This window comes from Phyllobates terribilis, unplaced genomic scaffold, assembly GCF_046119375.1.
Source record: "Phyllobates terribilis strain yellow unplaced genomic scaffold, ASM4611937v1 Scaffold_11__3_contigs__length_659146591, whole genome shotgun sequence".
Lineage (NCBI taxonomy): Eukaryota > Metazoa > Chordata > Amphibia > Anura > Dendrobatidae > Phyllobates > Phyllobates terribilis.
In genome coordinates this window covers 177,542,708-177,561,700 of record NW_027362771.1, presented here as the reverse complement: position 1 = coordinate 177,561,700, position 18,993 = coordinate 177,542,708, and the positions used below count along the sequence as shown (strand labels likewise).

Sequence of the window (18,993 nt, the reverse complement as noted above, 5' to 3'; positions counted from 1 at the left end):
ATCCCCCCCCCTCTCTCTCTCCTCTCATCCCCCCCCCTCTCTCTCTCCTCTCATCCCCCCCCTCTCTCTCTCCTCTCATCCCCCCCCTCTCTCTCTCCTCTCATCCCCCCCCTCTCTCTCCTCTCCCCCCCTCTCTCCTCTCCTCCCCCCCCTCTCTCTCCTCTCATCCCCCCTTCACACACGTGCACAGCAGCTTCCTGTTATGAGCACAGCGGTGTAAGCCATGAGGCTCCTCCCCTTCCCTTGACGTCATGCCTCACAGGAGCAACTCCATTCTAGACACGACGGAGCTAGATGTGGCCTGTGCCTGCCGCGCACTGAACCTCTGAAGGCGGTGGCGGCCCTGATTGTAGCTCGCAGTGGCGGGACGTCGCAGCCGGTGAGTTTTGCGTGGCTTTGGAGGTGAATGTGTCTCCGCCCTTGTGCGCTAACAACGTGGGCCGTGTGGACGGGCTCTGTGTGTCTCCAGTGTGAGCCGCGGCCTGGCTGCCAGCGAGTGTGGTGGCGTGACACTGAGCAATGTGACATTCTCGCTGGCCGTGCCGTGTGTGTACCGCCGCCATCAGTCTGTCACGTCCCGTTTATCCCTTTGTGTCAGTGTCGTGCAGGGCCCATGGAGGCAGTGCTGTGTGGTCGGCTGCAGACCCCAGAGCAGAGAGCAGGTGTGCGCCTGCACCCGATCAGGCCAGTCACCCATATAGAATTAGAGGGGTTTTCCCCTCTTGGGACAGCATTCTAAGATAACAGAGCGAGTACTGGCCCTCCCCCTAACTGCTCTGGTCTGTGTTATGGCTGCAGCGGTGACTTCATGTAGACAGCGCGCATCACCGCTGCAACCAATCACTGAGCTCAGCAGCTCATGCTGTCTACCTCTACCCAGCTGCCGAGCTCAGTGATTGGCCAGAGCAGCAGTGCGCACTGTTGACTACCCAGCAGCAGTGAGCATGCTTTGTTTAAGGTACTTTACAGCATTTGGGGTCCACTTCCTTTTAAAGGGGCTGTCTCAACTATCAAAAAGGTAATTTACAAAAGGAAATATGTTTAAAAAAAGAAACAAAAACCCATACTAATCTTGTCCAGCGTAGCTTGCTGCAGGGGTCTTTGACAGGACAGGGGGAGATGTGTTGTTGCTTGGTCACCTAAGGCCTGTGATTTTTTTCCCACTCCACTTGAGACCACCAGTACTGGAGAAGTCTGGGCTCATGCCGTCTTCTATCCGAGCATGGACTGCAATATACGGACTAGCCACAGGTCTCCTGACTCAAACTTGCTGACCTTGTATATGCCTATGGGGCTGTTGAGCTTGTGCCAGAAGACCTGCGGACAGTCTGTGCTCAGACCGAGGTTCATGGACTTCTGCGTGATCACTTAGGGCAGGGCTGGGGAACCTCAGGCTCTGGGCCTCTATGACCTTTTATCTGGCCTCTTGGAAGATTCCTGGGGACCACAGTGCTTGGGCCGGCAGCAGGATTTTGATGGCCACCAGCCCATTAATTTCTTCTTGCTCTGTGAGCTTGCACACGCAGCTTTCACTACTGAACTCTGAGACGCGAGCAATGACAGATTACATCCTGACACCAGTGCCAGCGTCAGATCGCACTTTGTGGACGGATTTAGCACGCAATCTGTACGGCCCCCGAAGTATAGTATAAATATCCAAATGGCACTTGACTGAAAAGAGATTCCCCCACCCCTGCCTTAAGGTTTGGGTGAAGGAATTGAAGCCGGTGAACACTTTTATTTTTTTAACATCCTTTCCTTCTATATTCCCTTTTACTCCCCATGTCAGAAAGGGGTTATAGTACGCCCCACGTCATGACCCCCTGTTTAGTGCGAGCCCTGGCGCTGAGCATGCACCTTACCGGACACATGTCAGCTGATCTATGCAGCTGACATGTGCCCGCAACAGCTGCGGGTGGAATCGCGATCCACCCGCAGCTGTTAACCAGTTAAATGCCGCTGTCAATCTCTGACATCGGCATTTAACTCGTGCTTCCGGCAAGCGCGTCACTTACCCCGCCCATTGGCGACCCTGTCACATGATCGCGGGTCGGCATGACAACCTGGGGTCTGCTGGATACCCCTGTGGTTATCACTGGTAGATTGCTATGAGCGCCACCCAGCGGTCAGCGCTCATAGCAAGTGAGCAAATCTGCTCCATAGAGGCAATCTGATCATCGCCTGTGTGTAGCAGAGGCGATCAGACAAGTGCTGCTTCTAGTCTCCCATGGAGACTATTGAGCATGCGAAAAGTGTTTAAAAAAAAATAAATAAATAATTAAAAGTTTTAATTCACCCCCCTTTCGTCCCATTCAAAATAAAACAGTAAAAAAAAACACCACACATATATACATATTTGGTATCGCCAAGTTCAGAATCGCCCAATCTATGAATTAAAAAAATAATAATAATCCGATCTTTAAATAGCGTAACGAGAAAAAAATTCTAAACACCAGAATTACGTTTTTTGGGTCGCCGCATCATTGCAATAATGGGCGATCAAAACATCATATCTACCCCAAAATGATATAGATAAAAACGTCAGCTCGGTGCGCAAAAAATAAGCCCTCACCCAACCACAGATCTCGAAAAATGGCCCCCTTTTTTTTTTTTTTTTTAAGCAAACTTTGCATTTTTTTTCACCACTTAAATAAATAAGAACCTATACATGTTTGGTATCTGTGAACTCGTAATGACCTGAAGAATAATAATGGCAGATCAGTTTTAGCATTCAGTGAATGTGGTTAAATAAAAATAAAAAAAAATATATGGAATTGCACTTTTTTTGCAATTTCATAGCACTTGGAATTTTTTTCCCGTTTTCCAGTACATGATATGGTAAAACCAATGGTGTCATTCAAAGGTACAACTTGTCCCATAAAAAATAAGCCCTCACACTGCCATGTTGACCGAAAAATAAAAAAGTTATGGCTCTGGGAAGAAGGGGAGCAAAAAAAACAAAAACTGAAAATGCTCCAGTCATTAAGGGGTTAAGCAATCAGTTTTATGACATGGATTTTGGTATGTCCAATTAAAAAAACTTGACTAACTTCCTAATGATTTTAATGGAAAATCCACATTGGTCTTGTATACAGTAAGTGATCCCTCTGGTGAGGGTTTTCCGCAGTCAATAAAGCAGGTGCCATATCACTGCTTTGATGGGTAGTCCTTGTGCAAGCTGCACCAAAATTAGCATTGAAGTTAAAAGGCTTCAAAGCTTGTTGGGAAAGAGCATGGATTTCTCTTGTAAGCCACATTGGATTTCTCCACCCCAGGAAACCTGTGTGAACATATCTCAACTGATACCAGAAGTTTTCCAGATGGTATCTTCCAGGCATTTATGTTGGTAGTGTAGTCCTCTGCGCTTTCTATTGTGGGTGGCATATGGAATACAATGATATACAGAGGAGCTTTTTATTTGGCGCATGCACCTGGAAAAAAAAACTGTAAAAATAAGTTATTCTGCAACAAAATGACTTTTTTTTTCCGCTCAGAACAGTTAATTCATGGCAGTGATGGCGCCCCCTAGTTTTTGTTCTATGCATACCTGTTACCTGCCCACACAGGCTGTTGCTGTCCTTTCCACTGAGTGCATCTACAGTAGCATCTCAGCCCAGTGACTATACCTGTGCACATTCTATATTGGTCATCAGACAAGATCCCACAAGCAACATGAAAAACTCTAGGGAAAGGTGAAAAGTTAGGTTTAAAGTTTTTAGGGATTAACATTAGAGGTTTCATGTGGATGAGCTTTCTTGTAATAACCACCTTTAGTCTGTGGCTACACAACAACTTTGGCCGTGACAAAAGTTATCTATTTGTTGTGGCTACATCACAATACAAGTGAATGGGGTCATGTTGCGATCCCAAGGATACTATGACAAGCTAGTCGCAAAAAAACAATGCAGTAGGACTTATTGCAACTTGCTTGTTGCAGTATCTTCTGAGTGCAACATAAAGTATTATCCCACCAAAACAGCCTTTTTTTCCAGTTTCCCTGAGGAACATGGATATCATGGTGCTCACACATTAGAGCAATGTATAGAGCCACTTGTAACTCTGGTGGGCCCAGCCAGTGCTTGTATGTAGGACATTACTATGATCATTGTGTAATATTACTTTTCAGCATATAGCATCCAATTTAGCAGAAGTGTATGGTTGACCTCAACTTCAAGAATCTGCTTTTACCCAGAAATATTGCCATGTCTGCCCATATGCGCTGCTGGGCTGTAAATCTGCATGTAATGCAATGCTGCAGGAGGTTTTCCAGTAAATTTTCCTTGCTGATTGACTTTGTCTCGCTTATATAGCGCCATTTAATTTCCACAGCGCTTTGCAGACATAATACTTACTGTCCCCATCGGGGCTCACAAGCTGAATTCCCTACCAATATGTTTTTGGAGTGTGGGAGGAAACCCACACAAACACTAGTATTTTTATTTTCTAAGTTTTTCTAATTTTTATAGCTGAAAGAGTGCTACCATTGTCTCTTCAGTAACTAAAGTGCTAGTACACAGTCCTTTTCATTACGCTTTAAAAGAACTCTCCAAATTTAAGAAAAGTGATGTCCTAAGTAATTTCTATAATACAAGGCTGCAGGACTCGGCACAGCCGCTGCTATGTTGATTGTGCTGGTAAATGGAGCAAAATGAACCCTCTTAACATTTTCGTTGTGGGTCAATAAGGAATGTATGTAGCTGGCAAATGCAAACTGTGTTACATAGCCATCAGCTGCCGGAAACTACAGCAGTCAATCTTTGACACTGACATTAAATGGCGTCAGTGTTTAAATATATTTAGTATTGTCCCAAAAAGTCCAGCCTATCAAATTATTGAAATCACATGTTAAACATAAAAAAAAAACCACCCTGGAATTGCATATCCTCCCCTAACCCCCAAAAATTTAAATTAGAAGCTATCAAAATGCTGTACGCACCCCAGAAGGGTATAAAAAATAAATAAAAAGTCAGCTCAGCCTGCAAAAATCAAGCTTTCACACAGCACTATGGAGAGAAAAATAAAGTTACAGGTTTCAAAAAAATGACGACAGAAGCAAATCTTATGTATTAATCTATTTTCTTTTTCTTTTCTGAAGAATCATGTTGCTATGTAATTTTTACTGCACATTGAGTGTCATAAAAGCATTAGCAGAACTGTTTTGGGTTTTTTTTCTCGGAATTTTACTGTACCTGGAATCTTTTTTTTTTTTTTTTTTTTTTTTTTTCCTTTTTTTATCAGTAAATGATAAGGTAAAATGAGTGGAGTCACTCAAAACTACCAACTTGTACCGCGGAAAGCAAGCCCTCTAACAGCTGACTGAAAAATTCAGACGTTATTATGCCTCTTGGAAGAAGGGGAGGGAAAAGCAAAAATGAAAACTTCCTGCATCGTTAAAGGTGTTGAGGACCTGGATATTTTACGATTTTGTGCTTTTGGTTTTTTCTTTTTTTCCCTACCCTTCCTTATTCCATAAGCCATAACTTTTTCCATCAGTATAACTGAGGGCTTGTTTTAAGTTGGACGAGTTGCAGTTTTGAATGACACCATTCATCTGATCTTACCATCAAATGTACTGACCTACATGAATAAAACTGAAATGATGGGGGGGGGAGCAATTCCACCATTGTTTTTTTGGGTTTGATGTGTCAATAAGATTCTTCATAAGGGTGATTTCAAACTTGCATACTTTTTCTTTATTTAGTTTTTTTTTTAAGAATTCATGTACTTTTTGATGTATATAATATGACACTCCTCAATATTGAAATGAAAACACCAAGAAGGAAAAGTTGTGGAATTCTGAAAATCACAGGATCGTTAGACATGTTATTGATATGCAAATGATGAAAAATGGAAATTAAATTTTCAGGACCCTTCAATTTATTGAATACTTAGTATGAGCGCCATATAGAGAAATACATGCACTTATGCAACTCAGTATGCCATTGATAGATGTGGTTATTAATGGTTGTCTAACGGATGTTCTGCCACGCTGAATTCAATTGGGCATGCAAATCATCAAGATCTGCTCTCTTTGCATCTACCAGCCGATGATGTCCCAAATGTGCTCAATAAGAGACAAGTCTGGAGGTGCTGCAGGACATGGTAGCAGATTTAGGCCAAAAAGACTACTCAAGTAACAAGAGCAACTTGCAGCCTGTTGGGTTGGGAATTCAAAGGATATCTGCCAGCAGCGGATCTTGATGACTTGTGTGCCAAGTGCATTCAGCATGGCAGAATATTCCTCAGACAACTATTAATATTCTTACTGATAGCATGTTAAGGCATGTATTTCTGCATGTTGTACTCATTCTCAATAATGAATAAATCGATGTTCTGATAATTTTGTTTACATATTTTTATCATTAGCATATCATTAAAATGTCTGTCCATCCTGTGATAATTCCATGACTTTGCCTTTTTGGTGTTGCTATATCAATGATGAGGAATGTGTATATATGTAGTAATCTGTGAGACTCCACCAGCGCTCAGTGCATGGGCATTTCTGTTCCTGCAGTCATTGTACATATGCTACGATTTCTCTGTGCAGGTTCTGTTATAGCAACACTGTATGTTGCACTTGATTCTCTACCATTTGCTGACACAGCTAATAATGTGAGGGATGAGCCTTTTTTGCAGTATCCATAGCTGTAGTGTTAGACTATGGGCATTTGTTTATCAGCCGTCCTCATTCTAGGGTTGTGTAAACTTACGTAATTGGTGCAAGAGACAAAGTACACGTGGGTGGGAGGAACCATAGTAAAACTGCGTCGGAAGTCTGTACAGCAGCCATAACCCCTCTTATTACACATGACATCTCACTACAAATATTTTACAGGATTGATTCACACTGGGTCATTTAGCCCCAATGTTGATTTTAGGCTAGCAATAGAAAGTTTAATTAACAATTTTGCTATATTCTAATTGAGCAGACTAGTGTACAGATGCTCTCAACACTATTTAATAAAGTAAAAATATGGCTGTAATACAGATTACATTGATACCTTTGGTGAAGACTTTTGCTTCGTTGTTCATCTTTAATTACCATTTCAAGTTTTCTGCTGATCAGATTTCGGTGCACAGGGGTCAGACTGTACTCCTGGGTCTTCTCCTCTCTGTCTGTGATTTCCCGGCCCCTCCGCCATCCTCCGGTCCTGGAATAATCTGCCTTCTTTATTTGAAACTTCAACAGTGACCGGTCATTGAAAGACTGGACATAAGAAGCTGGGCTGTGGAGTTGGTATAAAATGGACCAACTCCTACAATATATAGTAAATTGGGTACAGTAGTTCAATGCAGTTTGTGGGGAATATTTTTTCATTAGAATTTGGGAAAGTTATGAAATGTCCTATTCCTGATCTAAGGGTCTAGACTTTTAGCTGAGATGAATCTGTGCTACAGTAAATTTATCACTTAAACATGAGCCATGTATGAGGGAGTCCTAGTCATGGAAATTGAGGAGTCGGAGGTTTAGGCTTACCGACTCCACAGCCCTGATAGGAAGAGAGGCCGGGGAATTACAAACAGGCAGGAGAACACCCAGAATACAGTTCAACCCCTGTGCACTGAAATCTGATTAGCAGAAAACTTTAAATGGTAATTAAAGTAGAAAAACAGTGGATTTCTTCTCCATATGTATCAATGTAATCTGAATTACAGCCATGTCTTTATCGTGCTGACAGGTTCTCGTTAAAGGGAACAAGCCATCAGGATATTTTACCCTAACTAATGTCGTGTATAAGTGCGATTTAATGCTGATTAAAGGGAATCTGTCACTCCCTGGCAGTTTTCTAACCTCTAATATGGGCATACAGGTGATATAAATGTAAATCTATACTTACCTGTATGCCTCATATTAGAGGTCTTGTTGCTGTGAAATAGCGTTTTATTTCTTCTGGCTTATGTGTTCTTGTCTGGGGGATGGGAAGAAATCCTGCGTAATGTTTTAATTAAAATATTTTCCCATTGCCGTTACAGTGCCCTGTGACGTGCAGTCTTTATGGCCAGATCCCACGCACTTCACTTTTGTCTGCAAGGCACATTTCTTCCTGCCGTCTATGTACCATTATAGAGCATGGATCTAGTGCGCAGGCGCACTCAGCACTCTGACTTCCCTGCGCACAAGATCTCTGCTCTATAATGGTACATAGACGGCAGGAAGAAATGCGCCTTGCTGACAAAGGTGAAGTGCGCAGGATCTGGCCATAAAGACTGCACGTCACAGGACACTGTAATGTGCACGGGAGGGGGGAAATACTTTAAAACAGTAGGTGGGATTTCTTCCTGTCCCCCAGACTGGAACACATCATAAGCCAGAAGAAATAAAAAAGCAATTTCACAGCAATGAGACCTCTAATATGAGGCATACAGGTAAGTATAGATTCAGCTGTATGCCCATAATAGAGGTCAGAAAAGTGCCAGGGGGTGACAGATTCCCATTGTCTTTACCTTGCCTTTAGAATTTTAGCTTTGAAGTCTTAAAGAAATCTAACATTTTAAATTATGCTAATGAGCCACAAACAAGTGCAGCAGGTGGGCACTGCACTTACTGCTCTCCTGTACCATTTCTCTGCCTGCCTCCGGACTGTCTCGGGCAGGTCACTTTTGCAGCACATGCCCAGTTCAATAGTCTGGCTCTTACAATTTTCACACTAGCCTCTAAGCCTTAAAGCACCACTCAAGCGTTTTTTTTTTTTTTTTTGTGTCACTAATCTAAGTTCTCTGCCCATAGTAATATTACCAGCCCCTTCTTCATCAGTGCTGTTACAGTCCGTGTTCTGCAGGTTGTGACCTGCCGGAACGCTCCAGTGTTTGCTTGGCAAATCCATAAGTCACTAGACAATGGAAGTCCATGAGAGTCAGAACACGGTTTTCATAGACTTCCTCTGAGAGCTTCAGATCAGTCACAAGATGGTGCGGGATCGGAGCAGTGCTGGGGACAGCTGAAAACAGCGTCTGGTAAGTATAATACAAAGGGCAGGGAACTTGCATTAGTGGCACCAGCCCAGCGCTGAAATAAGAAAAAAAAAATGCTGGTGTGGTGCTTTTAGGTTTTTTTTTTCTTCTTCTTTTTCACCGCTGGAGTGGTGCTTCTAATGTAAGGTCCCTGCCCTTACTTTCATACTTACCTGCCTCCTTCCCCTTCTATTGCTGCCATCTCCCATCAGTCTCTGATTTGGAGCGATCCGGTAGGTTTCACCGAATGAGCTGGAGGTCACAACTCAATACAAGTCTCCTCATTCTAGCTCTAATAGGCTTGCATTGAGAGCTTGTGATGTAACTTCTTACTTGGAGCCAGTCGGAAGTTGCGGTCACAAGCTGGCGCCGAAAAAAAAAGGTGAGGGTGAGTATTAGGCTGGGGACAGTCCCCATATACTTCAGTTCAACAGCCATCAGTGCTGTCCATACACAGTTGACTAGTCAGTATGTACTGTACCATATTATGTGTAGTTTGTGAGGAACTGTCCATTATTTTCTTTATCTTTCTGTCTTTAGGGTCACTTTTCCCTATTTATAATAACCTGTAAACATTTAATTTTTTTTTTTTAAGTCCCTTCAGGAAAAGTTGAAACTAAAATGAGCAATTTTTTTTTTTTTTCCCCCCTAAGGCTATGTGCCCACGATGCAGAAATGCTGCATATTTTTTCCGCTTCTCCTTGGCAGGAAAAACGCATGCGGTTTTTACATGCTTTTTTCCTGCCAGGTAGAAGCGTTTGTCAAGCTTTTTTGCATGCATTTCTGCATGCGGGTTATCAAGCGCTTTCCAAGCGATTTTAGCATCACTTGGAAAAGTGCTTGACAACTTGTTCACACTATATAAATCCTTGCAACCGGCATGGATTTATAGTAGCGTGACCAAATTAGTTTAAAAAAAAAAGAAGAATGGTAAAAAAAAAAAAAACAGATTATACTCACCTTCCGATGTCCTCCTGGTTTTTCTCTGCTGCGTCCGGTGTCTTGCACTGCTCGCTGTGGTGTGAAGGACGTTCGGTGACGTCATTGACTCATGTGACCGGTCACATGACTCAATGACGTCATGGCAGGTCCTTCACAACACCGCGACCCATACAGCAGACCAGACGGAGGGGAGAAAACTCCGGGAGGACATCGGAAGGTAAGTATAATCTTTATTTTTTATTTTAAATTCTTTTTTTTACAGGTTCTATGGTACTCAGGTCTGGATGAGAGTCTCCTCTCCTCCAGACCTGGGTACCATCCGCACATTGAACCGTGTGTTATCCGCTTGTGCAGATGCAGTGATGCGGATGTCACGCGGTCCAATGCAAGTCAATGGCTGCGATTACGCTGCGTGTCCGCAAAATTAATGGATATGCTGTGTATTTTTCCGCAATGATGATTTGCACCAGAAATTTCCGCAGCATGTGCCCAGCACATGCGGATTATCATTGGGGACCATGGGGCACGTATTACCAAACGTTTTTTAAGCGTTTTCGCTGCGGAAATTCCACGGCAAAAACGCTTGAAAAATGCATTGTGGGCACACAGCCTAGATGGTTCCTTGTACAGAATCTTCTGACCATAACCTGCAGGGAACAGAGGCATGCTGTCACCTAGGGTTCAGCCATCCTTTAATGTGTATTATATATATTAGTTTCCAGAATACTGATGTGTGGAAAAATGTTGCAAAGTAAGGATGCTTTCAAAAATAGGAGTTATAAATAGATTGATCATTTAGAAAAATGAAAATTGAATGAACAAAAGAGAAATCAAATCAATCACAATCCAGGGAGCGCAAAGGAAACGCCTCAATACGATCAACGTTGCTTAAATGGAGCTTTCAGCAAATGCATTTAGCATGGTAACAATAAACCGGTCAAAAACAGTAGTGCTCTGCTGAAGAAGTTCCCACAACGGGAAAGCAAAATTTGCAAGACCCAAGTGAGGAAGAAAGTGACATACACCGTTTAAAAGCTCACATTTTTGAAGTTCTTTAAAACATGTGGTCAGTGAGAGAGGAAGAGCAGGTGCGACTGGTCAGACGGCCGTCTGACCAGTCGCAGGACCTTAGGTATTCATTACGACCACTGATAAAGTTAGTTAGCTAGCTGCCAGTGGTCGTAACCATGGATACCTAAGGTCCTGCGATGCCTGCACATGAGGTAAGTGGCATAGCAAATCAAAAATACTATACTACAAGTCTAATTGGAGACATTTGCTAATATTATTTCACCTACTACATATTGGGATAGGATCTTGGAGATGGGAATACCCCTTTAAACAAGTGCTGGGCAGCAGGATAATGAGCATCTAATTAATACAGTAACGATATGTGTAAATGCATAAACCAAATAATAATGAAAAAGTTACAAAGTAAAATATGATTACTATTAATCATACTTCTAATTGTCGTGTCATTTCTTGTTTCTTTTAGCTAATCATGTTAATAAAAATTGTTATACTGCAATTAGTATGCATTATTTTATTTTTTCTTTGCTTTTAGGTGCTTTGTGTTTTTATATTCTTTGTATACTTTTTTCCCTTTTTGAGTGTTTTTCTTTTTTTGCTACTGTTAAATCTCTAATAGTCTACGTACACACTATCAGTATTTGGTCAGTATTTCTCATCAGTATTTGTAAGCCAAAACCAGGAGTGGGTGATAAATGCAGAAGTGGTGAGGTGTTTCTATTCTACTTTTTTCTTTGATTGTTCCTCTCCTGGTTTTGGCTTACAAATACTGATGTGAAATACTGATAATTTGTTTGGGCGGTCCTCAGTGGTTGGCCAAGGAAACTTGGTGCAACAGATGAAAGACACATCATGCTTCCATTTGAAATCGGAAGATGTCCAGCTGTACTATCAACTCAGAACTAGCAGTGAACAGTCGTGCCCAGCTTCACCCTTCTACTGTTTGGAGACCTCTGGTCAGAAAGTGATGTTCATGGAAGTTTTGCCCCTAAAAAGCCATACCTTTGACATGGAAATAAGGCTAAACAACTCAACTGTGCAGAAAAACAGAAACTGGGGTGCAGAAAAATGGCAACAGATGCAATGCACTGATGAGTTTACATTTGACATATTGGGCTGTAACAGAAGGCAGTTTGTTTGTCGTAGTGCTGGAGAGTGGTACAATGAGTGAAACATGATGGAGGTTCCTTGCGAGTTTTGGGCTACATTTTGAGCAAATGGAGTTGGGAATTCGGTCACGATTAATGATGCCCTCATTGCTCATGAATACAGGAAGATACTTGAACGTCATGCAACACCATCAGGAATGCCTCTGGCTCCAAATTTATTCTGCAGCATGGCAACGACCCCAACCACACAGCTAATGTCATTAAAGGGAATCTTTCTCCAGGTTTGCTACCCCTCCTGAGGGCAGCATGATGTAGGGGCCGAGACCCTGATTCCACCCATGTATCACTTACTGGGCTGCTTTCTGCAGTTTTGATAAAATCACTTTTTATGTATTGCCAATTCACCAGTTTCTGAATGCTTAGCTCTGTGTAACTTGGCCCACTCCACTGATTGACAAGTTGTCTAGTAATCTCCTGATAAACCAGTGATTTTATCAAAACTACAGCAAGCAGCCCAGTAAGTTACAAATCACTGTAATCTGGGTATCAGTCTATTCTGCTCTCAGATTAGTTGGCAAAAGCCTGGTGACAGATTCCCTTTAAGAGCGATCTTCAGCTTCAAGAAGAACAGCAAGGAGTCCTGGAAGTGATATGGCCCCCAAAGAGCCCTGATCTCCACATCAAGTCTGTTTCGAATTACACAAAGAGACAGAAGGATTTGTGCAATCCTAGATTCACCGAAGATCTGTGGTTATTTTGCCTAAACATTTGAAATAAAGTCGCCTGGTGAGTGCTATCAAAACCTGTGTGCAAGTGTAGTTAGAAGAATTGATGCCGTCTTGAAAACAGTGGTCACACCAAATATTGATTTGCTTTAAATTACTATTCATTCACTCTTGCATTTTTACCATGTTTATTTCAACCCCCACCTAAAATGGTTTTATAGTACTGTTTGTATGTACCCATTAATATGATATATTTTTTTTAAATTTTAGGGGTAAGATGGAGAACGATAGTTTATGCTCCCCAACTACCAGAAATGAGGAACCTGAAGGAAATGATGGTGAGCGTTCTCTATTGCCTTAGTTCACAGATGTCAAACTCTGACCTGTGGGCCAAATCTGGCCCCACTCGGTGATTACATTTGGCCCGCGATGCCAGCACCGCCCCACCCCATTCCCCATTACACTGTATGTAGGACTATGTGGGGCCCATTATGCTGTGTGGAAGGCTGTTAATACATATCAAGTTGGCCCTCAACTTTGTCAAAGTTTTTTATTTTGTCCCTTTCTGTATTTGAGTTTGACATCCCTGAATTAATGTGTGCCGGATTAAACATTGTCCTACCGTATAAATATTGTGATCTATGTATCTGGTAGATGTAGTAGATAGAATAAACTTTGATTGTTTTCAGCTCAATAAAATGGTTTTGCATGTAATATAATTTGTGAGGCTCTGTTCACATGTGCATTTGGATATTTAGTTTGTCTTTTCCTAAGGTTGAATAGACAAACTGAATAAATGATCAGTTTCATCTGTTATGGAAACCGAAGCAGATTATTAATTGATTATTATGAAGTCCGTTTGAAATCTACTTTTTAGAACGGAAAAATCTGATGCTTCATAAATTCTTTGTAATGGCTGTCAATACGGCATCACACTTGTTTAGCTCAGCCTTTCAGACTCTTGTGTGATCTTGACTTTCTTAACATATTTCAGACAGACTCTTTACTCAATATGACTATTGTTTTTTTTTACATTTAACAGGTGAAGAAAATAACGATGGCAGTTGTGCCAATGCTGCAACATTAAATACAGCTGAGAGGTGCCCCATATGTCTTAACTTTCTCACCCTAGAAGTTGGCTTTCCAGAAGAATGTTGCCATGCATTTTGTGTTTCCTGTATTCTTAAGTGGTCTGAAGTAAGTTTTTAAGCCAAAATATTGTAAATTCCAAAGCTTTGATTTTGTTTTAAGGGCTACTCCCACAATCACAATGTTTTTCACAATATGTGCATAACTATTGTTAATATTCAGACCAAGGCCAACATATTACATAACGTTTCTTCTTGTACCTTTTGTGTCTTCTTTTTATCTTCTTCTGCCCCTCTGTGCTTCCAGTTTCACAGAGCTGAATGGGCTGTCCTCTTATCTGCTAAAACTACATTTCCCAGCAGCACACTGCTTCTCCTCAGTGCTGCAGTGCCCCTCCCTCTGCTCTCCTGTGATGGGTGATTATGTAATCTTATAATTTTTTTTTTTTTTTTAAACACTCGCAATAATGCTGATTTTAGTGATGGGCGAACCCGAACGGTAGAGTTCGTAGTCCATACCGGATACCCAGTGTCCGTGCACGGCCCCCGAACAGGGACTTTTCCCAGAAGTCAGTGTTACTGTTCGGATTCGGCAGCCCGAATAAAGCTTGTTGAAAGGGAATCAACAAGCTTTTCCGGTGTGGGCACTGGCATGGCTGTGATTGGCCCGGCGCAGTGTGTTAGAAATAAATAAAAAAAAAAAAAAAAAAAAAGGCGTGGGTTCCCCTCCATTTTTTATAACAAGCACAGGCTGCAGTCCTCAGCTGTCTGCTTTATCTTGGCTGGTTATCAAAAATAGGAGTCCCCACGCATTTTTTTTTTTTTGTTGTTTTTTTTTTTACTATTTTAAATTTTAAAAAAATGGCGTGGGGTCTCCCCTATTTTTTTTTTATAGGTAAAGCGGACCGCTGGGGGCTTGTATTCTCAGGCTGGGAAGGTCCATGGATATTTGTCCCTCTCCAGCCTAAAAAAAGTAGCCTACGGTCGCCCCAGAAAAGCGCATCCATTAGATGCACCAATTCTGGCACTTTGCCTGGCTCTTCCCACTTGCCCTGGTGCACTGGCAATTGGGGTAATATTTTAAGGTTGATTTCAGCTGTGTAATGTCCGCTGACCTCAAGCCCAGGGGTTAGTAATGGAGATGCATCTATAAAACACCCCCATTACTAACCCTGTAGTCAAAAGCATTAGACACACACAGAGAAAAGTCTTTTCATTCTAAAAAGCGGTCCCTCACCCTCTTTTACCCACTTATTACTTTTAAAAGATAAAATAATCCAAAGGGGCCACCATAAATCCATCCCACGACTATCTCAGACTCTGCTACGTCCGGATACAGTGCTAAGCAGTGACATTAGTAATGTCTGCTATGAACTGCGAAAAGCTTATTGATGATGTCAGAGCTCTTCGCTGCAGCCGAATTCATGCGCTACAGTCATCTTTTTTTTTGGGTGTCACAATGAGCGGTTACATTACTGATGATCGCTCAGGACTGCATCGACATGGGATGGACTTACTACAGACCCCGTTTAGATTTATTTATTTATTTTTTTAAAGATAATAAATGGGTAAAAGAACGTTGGGGAGTGCTTTTTACAATTAAAGAACTTTCTGTGTGTTTTTATTGCCTTTTACTACAGGGTTAGTAATGAGGTGTCTTTTATAGATGCCTCTCCATTACTAACCCCCGGGCTAAATGTCAGTGGCCATTACACAGCTGACATCAACCCCAAAACAATTAACCCTCTTGCCAGCACACCAAGGAAAGACGGAAGAGTCAAGGCTAAGCGTCTGAATTGGCGCATCTAATGGATGTGCCATTTCTAGGGAGGCTGAGGGTTGGTGTTAGGCTGGGAAAGGGCCATGGATATTGGCCACCTCCCAGACTATTACTATCAACCTGCAGCTGTCTGCTCAGCCTTGTTGGTTATTAAAAATAGGGGGGACCTCCGTCATTTTTTGTGGGGTTCCTCCTTTTTAATCAGTTGTAGGCTACGCAGACAGCTGTGAGCTGATATTAACGGCCTGGGAAGCTTCATGGATATTGCCCTCTTCCCAGAATAAAAGCACCATCCCCCAGTTGTCTGCTTTCCTTCAGCTGGGTATTAAAAATAAGGGGGACCCCACGCCATTTTTTTTTTTTTTTTTTCTATTAGATAAATGTACAGTAAGCTACACGCGCACTGCACTAATTTTATCTCACTGACATATTTCCTACTATGTAGCCTGTGAATAGTGTCATCAGTGTCGTCTGCTTTCGCAGCTGTCAGCAAGAGGAGGCGACGCTAATGGCAGTAGTAGTCATCATCCAACGCCTGACCAGTGGTAACTTTTTAACAGCCGCTGGCTCATATGCTGTCCTCTGTGTGACAGCGTGGGAACCCGCAGCGGTCCGAGGTAACCAGCAGCTGTGACCAGTGGTGACTTCAGTAAGGTTACTGCGGCTAAGCCGTTTTTTCCCACGCAGTCGCACAGGAGAGCGTGGGAACCTCCAGATGTTCGGACCCCCTATTCCCTTATAAAAAAGTTCTGTTCTGGTACCTGAACAGAACTTTTTTTTTTTTTTTTTTTTTTGAACATCCACGGGTCTGCCCATCCCTACTCCTGATGTCCCAGTCTCCTCAAATAAATAGAAAGAGAAAGCTGGAACACGGTCAATTTCTAATAATAAGGATGAGATGTCAATGAAACTTTTGAATATAATGAATGTGACCTACTATTTGAAATTATTAATGAATATTTATAAATATGACCTACTATTGGTCTATATGCCTAGAACTTAACATATCATTAGTGGTTCATGGAGATCATCAAGCTCCATGTTGAGGCACAGAGCGGCCAAGTGCAAGCCGGTTTGCAGTTGATAGGCCGAAAAAAAAAATCTTAAAAACAGCTGTATACAGCATTTATACTGAATATATAGCAGAACTATAAGACTGTGTTTTTATGTACTCTATTTTTCTGGGATCCATAATAGAGTAGCATGGAAGAGACCAAACCATTACTGCTCCACACTTTGAACTTAGAGCTCATCTGTATCGCTGATTTGAGTTGACTTGTGTTGAAGCTTGCTGCTCTGAGCTTAGCTCTCCTCTGCACAGCTGATTTGGATGACAGCTCAGATATCATCTTGTACAGCCAAATGTACCGTGCACTGACTGAGGGAGAGCACTGCCAGAGATGTAGAACAGCCAGAATGCTGAAGCATAGGTTATTTGACAAGCACAACAGCAGCAGCCTATGGATGTAAGAAGAAAGGAACGATGTATTCTCAATCATTGCCATTGGAACTAAGAGGACCGTGTCAATGGCAAACAAAGTTAAATAGAGCTGGGGGCATCATTGGGAGTAAAATTTGAAAAATGACCTAGTTTCCAAAAGAGTCATTCCATGTCAAGTGGACCAGTGGTCCCCACTCAACCTTCTCCGATTTTGTTGAAAATTTATAAGGATGTACATGTATGTTTGAAAAGAGGTTCTGTAAATTTTTAGGGCCAGATCTCAAATACATTGGGCACTGTTGACCTTTCATTGGAGGTTCCACCAAGCCTGCGGCTTCAGCTAAGAGGATTTTGCAAACTTTGGCACATAGCCATTAGAGTTCTATACTGGCTATGATGCTGAAATTTGGCATACTAGCTCAACTTTTGCTGCTAAACACGATAAAATTATTACCGGCTATGACAAAACAATATTTCGGCCGCAATTTTTATGTCAAAGTAGCTTGTAAAATGCGTCGCGTAAAATTTATGTCAAACTTTGCCCATATATAACTCAAGACCAAAAACCAATAGTAACTGGTGCTTTGCCCTGTACACCAAACATCTACATGACTTTGCATTGCTGCAATATCACGGTCAAACAATATGTATTTGTGGAAATATTCACACCCACATATGATGAAAAACTTAAAAATAGGTAAAATTAGGTTGTTTTTTTTTAGGTCAAATTTCTCAAAAAGGGTACCCCTAAAATATATTAATTCTGATATCATTAGAAAGAGCACATTTTTCTCTACACGGATCATTGTTTTGTTTTTTTTTGAGTCTCTCAGTTTAAGAAAAGAAAAATGCCACTGAACATGGTGTTATTTATTAATAAGCAATGAATGGTAACTGCACTATTCAAGCCCTTGCGTTGGTCCATGGTGGTTATACCACAACCAATTCCCTAAGAATTGGTATTATAATCCTATTAAGAATTGTAATAATGCTGTCTTTCGAGAATTGGCAGCCCCATCGCCTAGGAGCCATAGCCATGCAAGGCCAGCCGCGGGCGGTCTCTTTATCGCAGGTTCCGAAGCCTGAGGGTGGGTGTCTTTGCCTAGGATCCCAAGCCTAATATTGGGTATCTTTTGTTTGTTCCCAAGCCATAATGTTCAGTCTAAGTGGTCTGGAATTGTTGCTGAATTTGCAACATAATCGGTTCAGAGAAGCTGTATTGTCGGCCCATTGCTGTTGCAGCTGGTGCTGGAATTATTGCAATGATTGACTGCTCGGGAATCCAGCATGTATCATTTCTCACAGGCCAGTGAAAGAAGCTAGCTGGTCCATGAGGATGCATAAAATTTATTAATGCATCATGGTCGTCGACTGAAATTTCAGAAATATTTCCAATCCACCAGTTCCTATCGTAAATGCAGGCAATGTATTGCCCTGGCTGGAGGTTTGCAATTGGTAAAAAAGGCATTTCTGATCTGACAGATCTATCTACATGGGCAATGAAAGATGATGGGTCATTTGACACCCTTGAAATGCGAATCTTTTTGTCATCAATTGGCACAAACTGGTGATTTTCTCTTGTTCCAGCAATTGTATGTCCATCTTTGAACCTTTCCTCTTGAACTACCCGTATTTCGTCAATTTTTTCTTTTGGAACAAAAAAATGTGATTCCATGCAGTTGCTCGTTGCAAAAGTTGAATAAATCCACCGGGGTCAGTATTTGGTTTTCAGTTGGGCGTTGAAGACTGGCACGAGCTGCCAACCTCTTTGCTGTCCCTCCAATCCCATCACAGGGCGACTTTCCATGACTGGTACCAAAAAAATTCCATTCAGCGCTGATATTGAAATCAGCATTGTGGTGGCACAAGTTGAGAAAAGTTTTTAAATTTTTGTACTGGGCTGCAGATCCATCGCTGAAGTAGTGGA

General features: G+C 41.9%; 1 protein-coding gene across 1 annotated transcript in view; it reads left to right on the top strand.

The window, feature by feature from the left end:
- Positions 1–224: 224 nt before the first annotated feature.
- Positions 225–18,993, top strand: part of SCAF11 (SR-related CTD associated factor 11) — a 103,198-nt gene continuing 84,429 nt past the window's right edge. Inside the window, exons 1-3 of the mRNA XM_073651845.1 lie at positions 225–379; positions 13,028–13,095; positions 13,800–13,954. Coding sequence (XP_073507946.1) covers positions 13,035–13,095; positions 13,800–13,954 — 216 coding nt within the window. The 5' untranslated portion in view covers positions 225–379; positions 13,028–13,034. The remainder of the gene's footprint in view (positions 380–13,027; positions 13,096–13,799; positions 13,955–18,993) is intronic.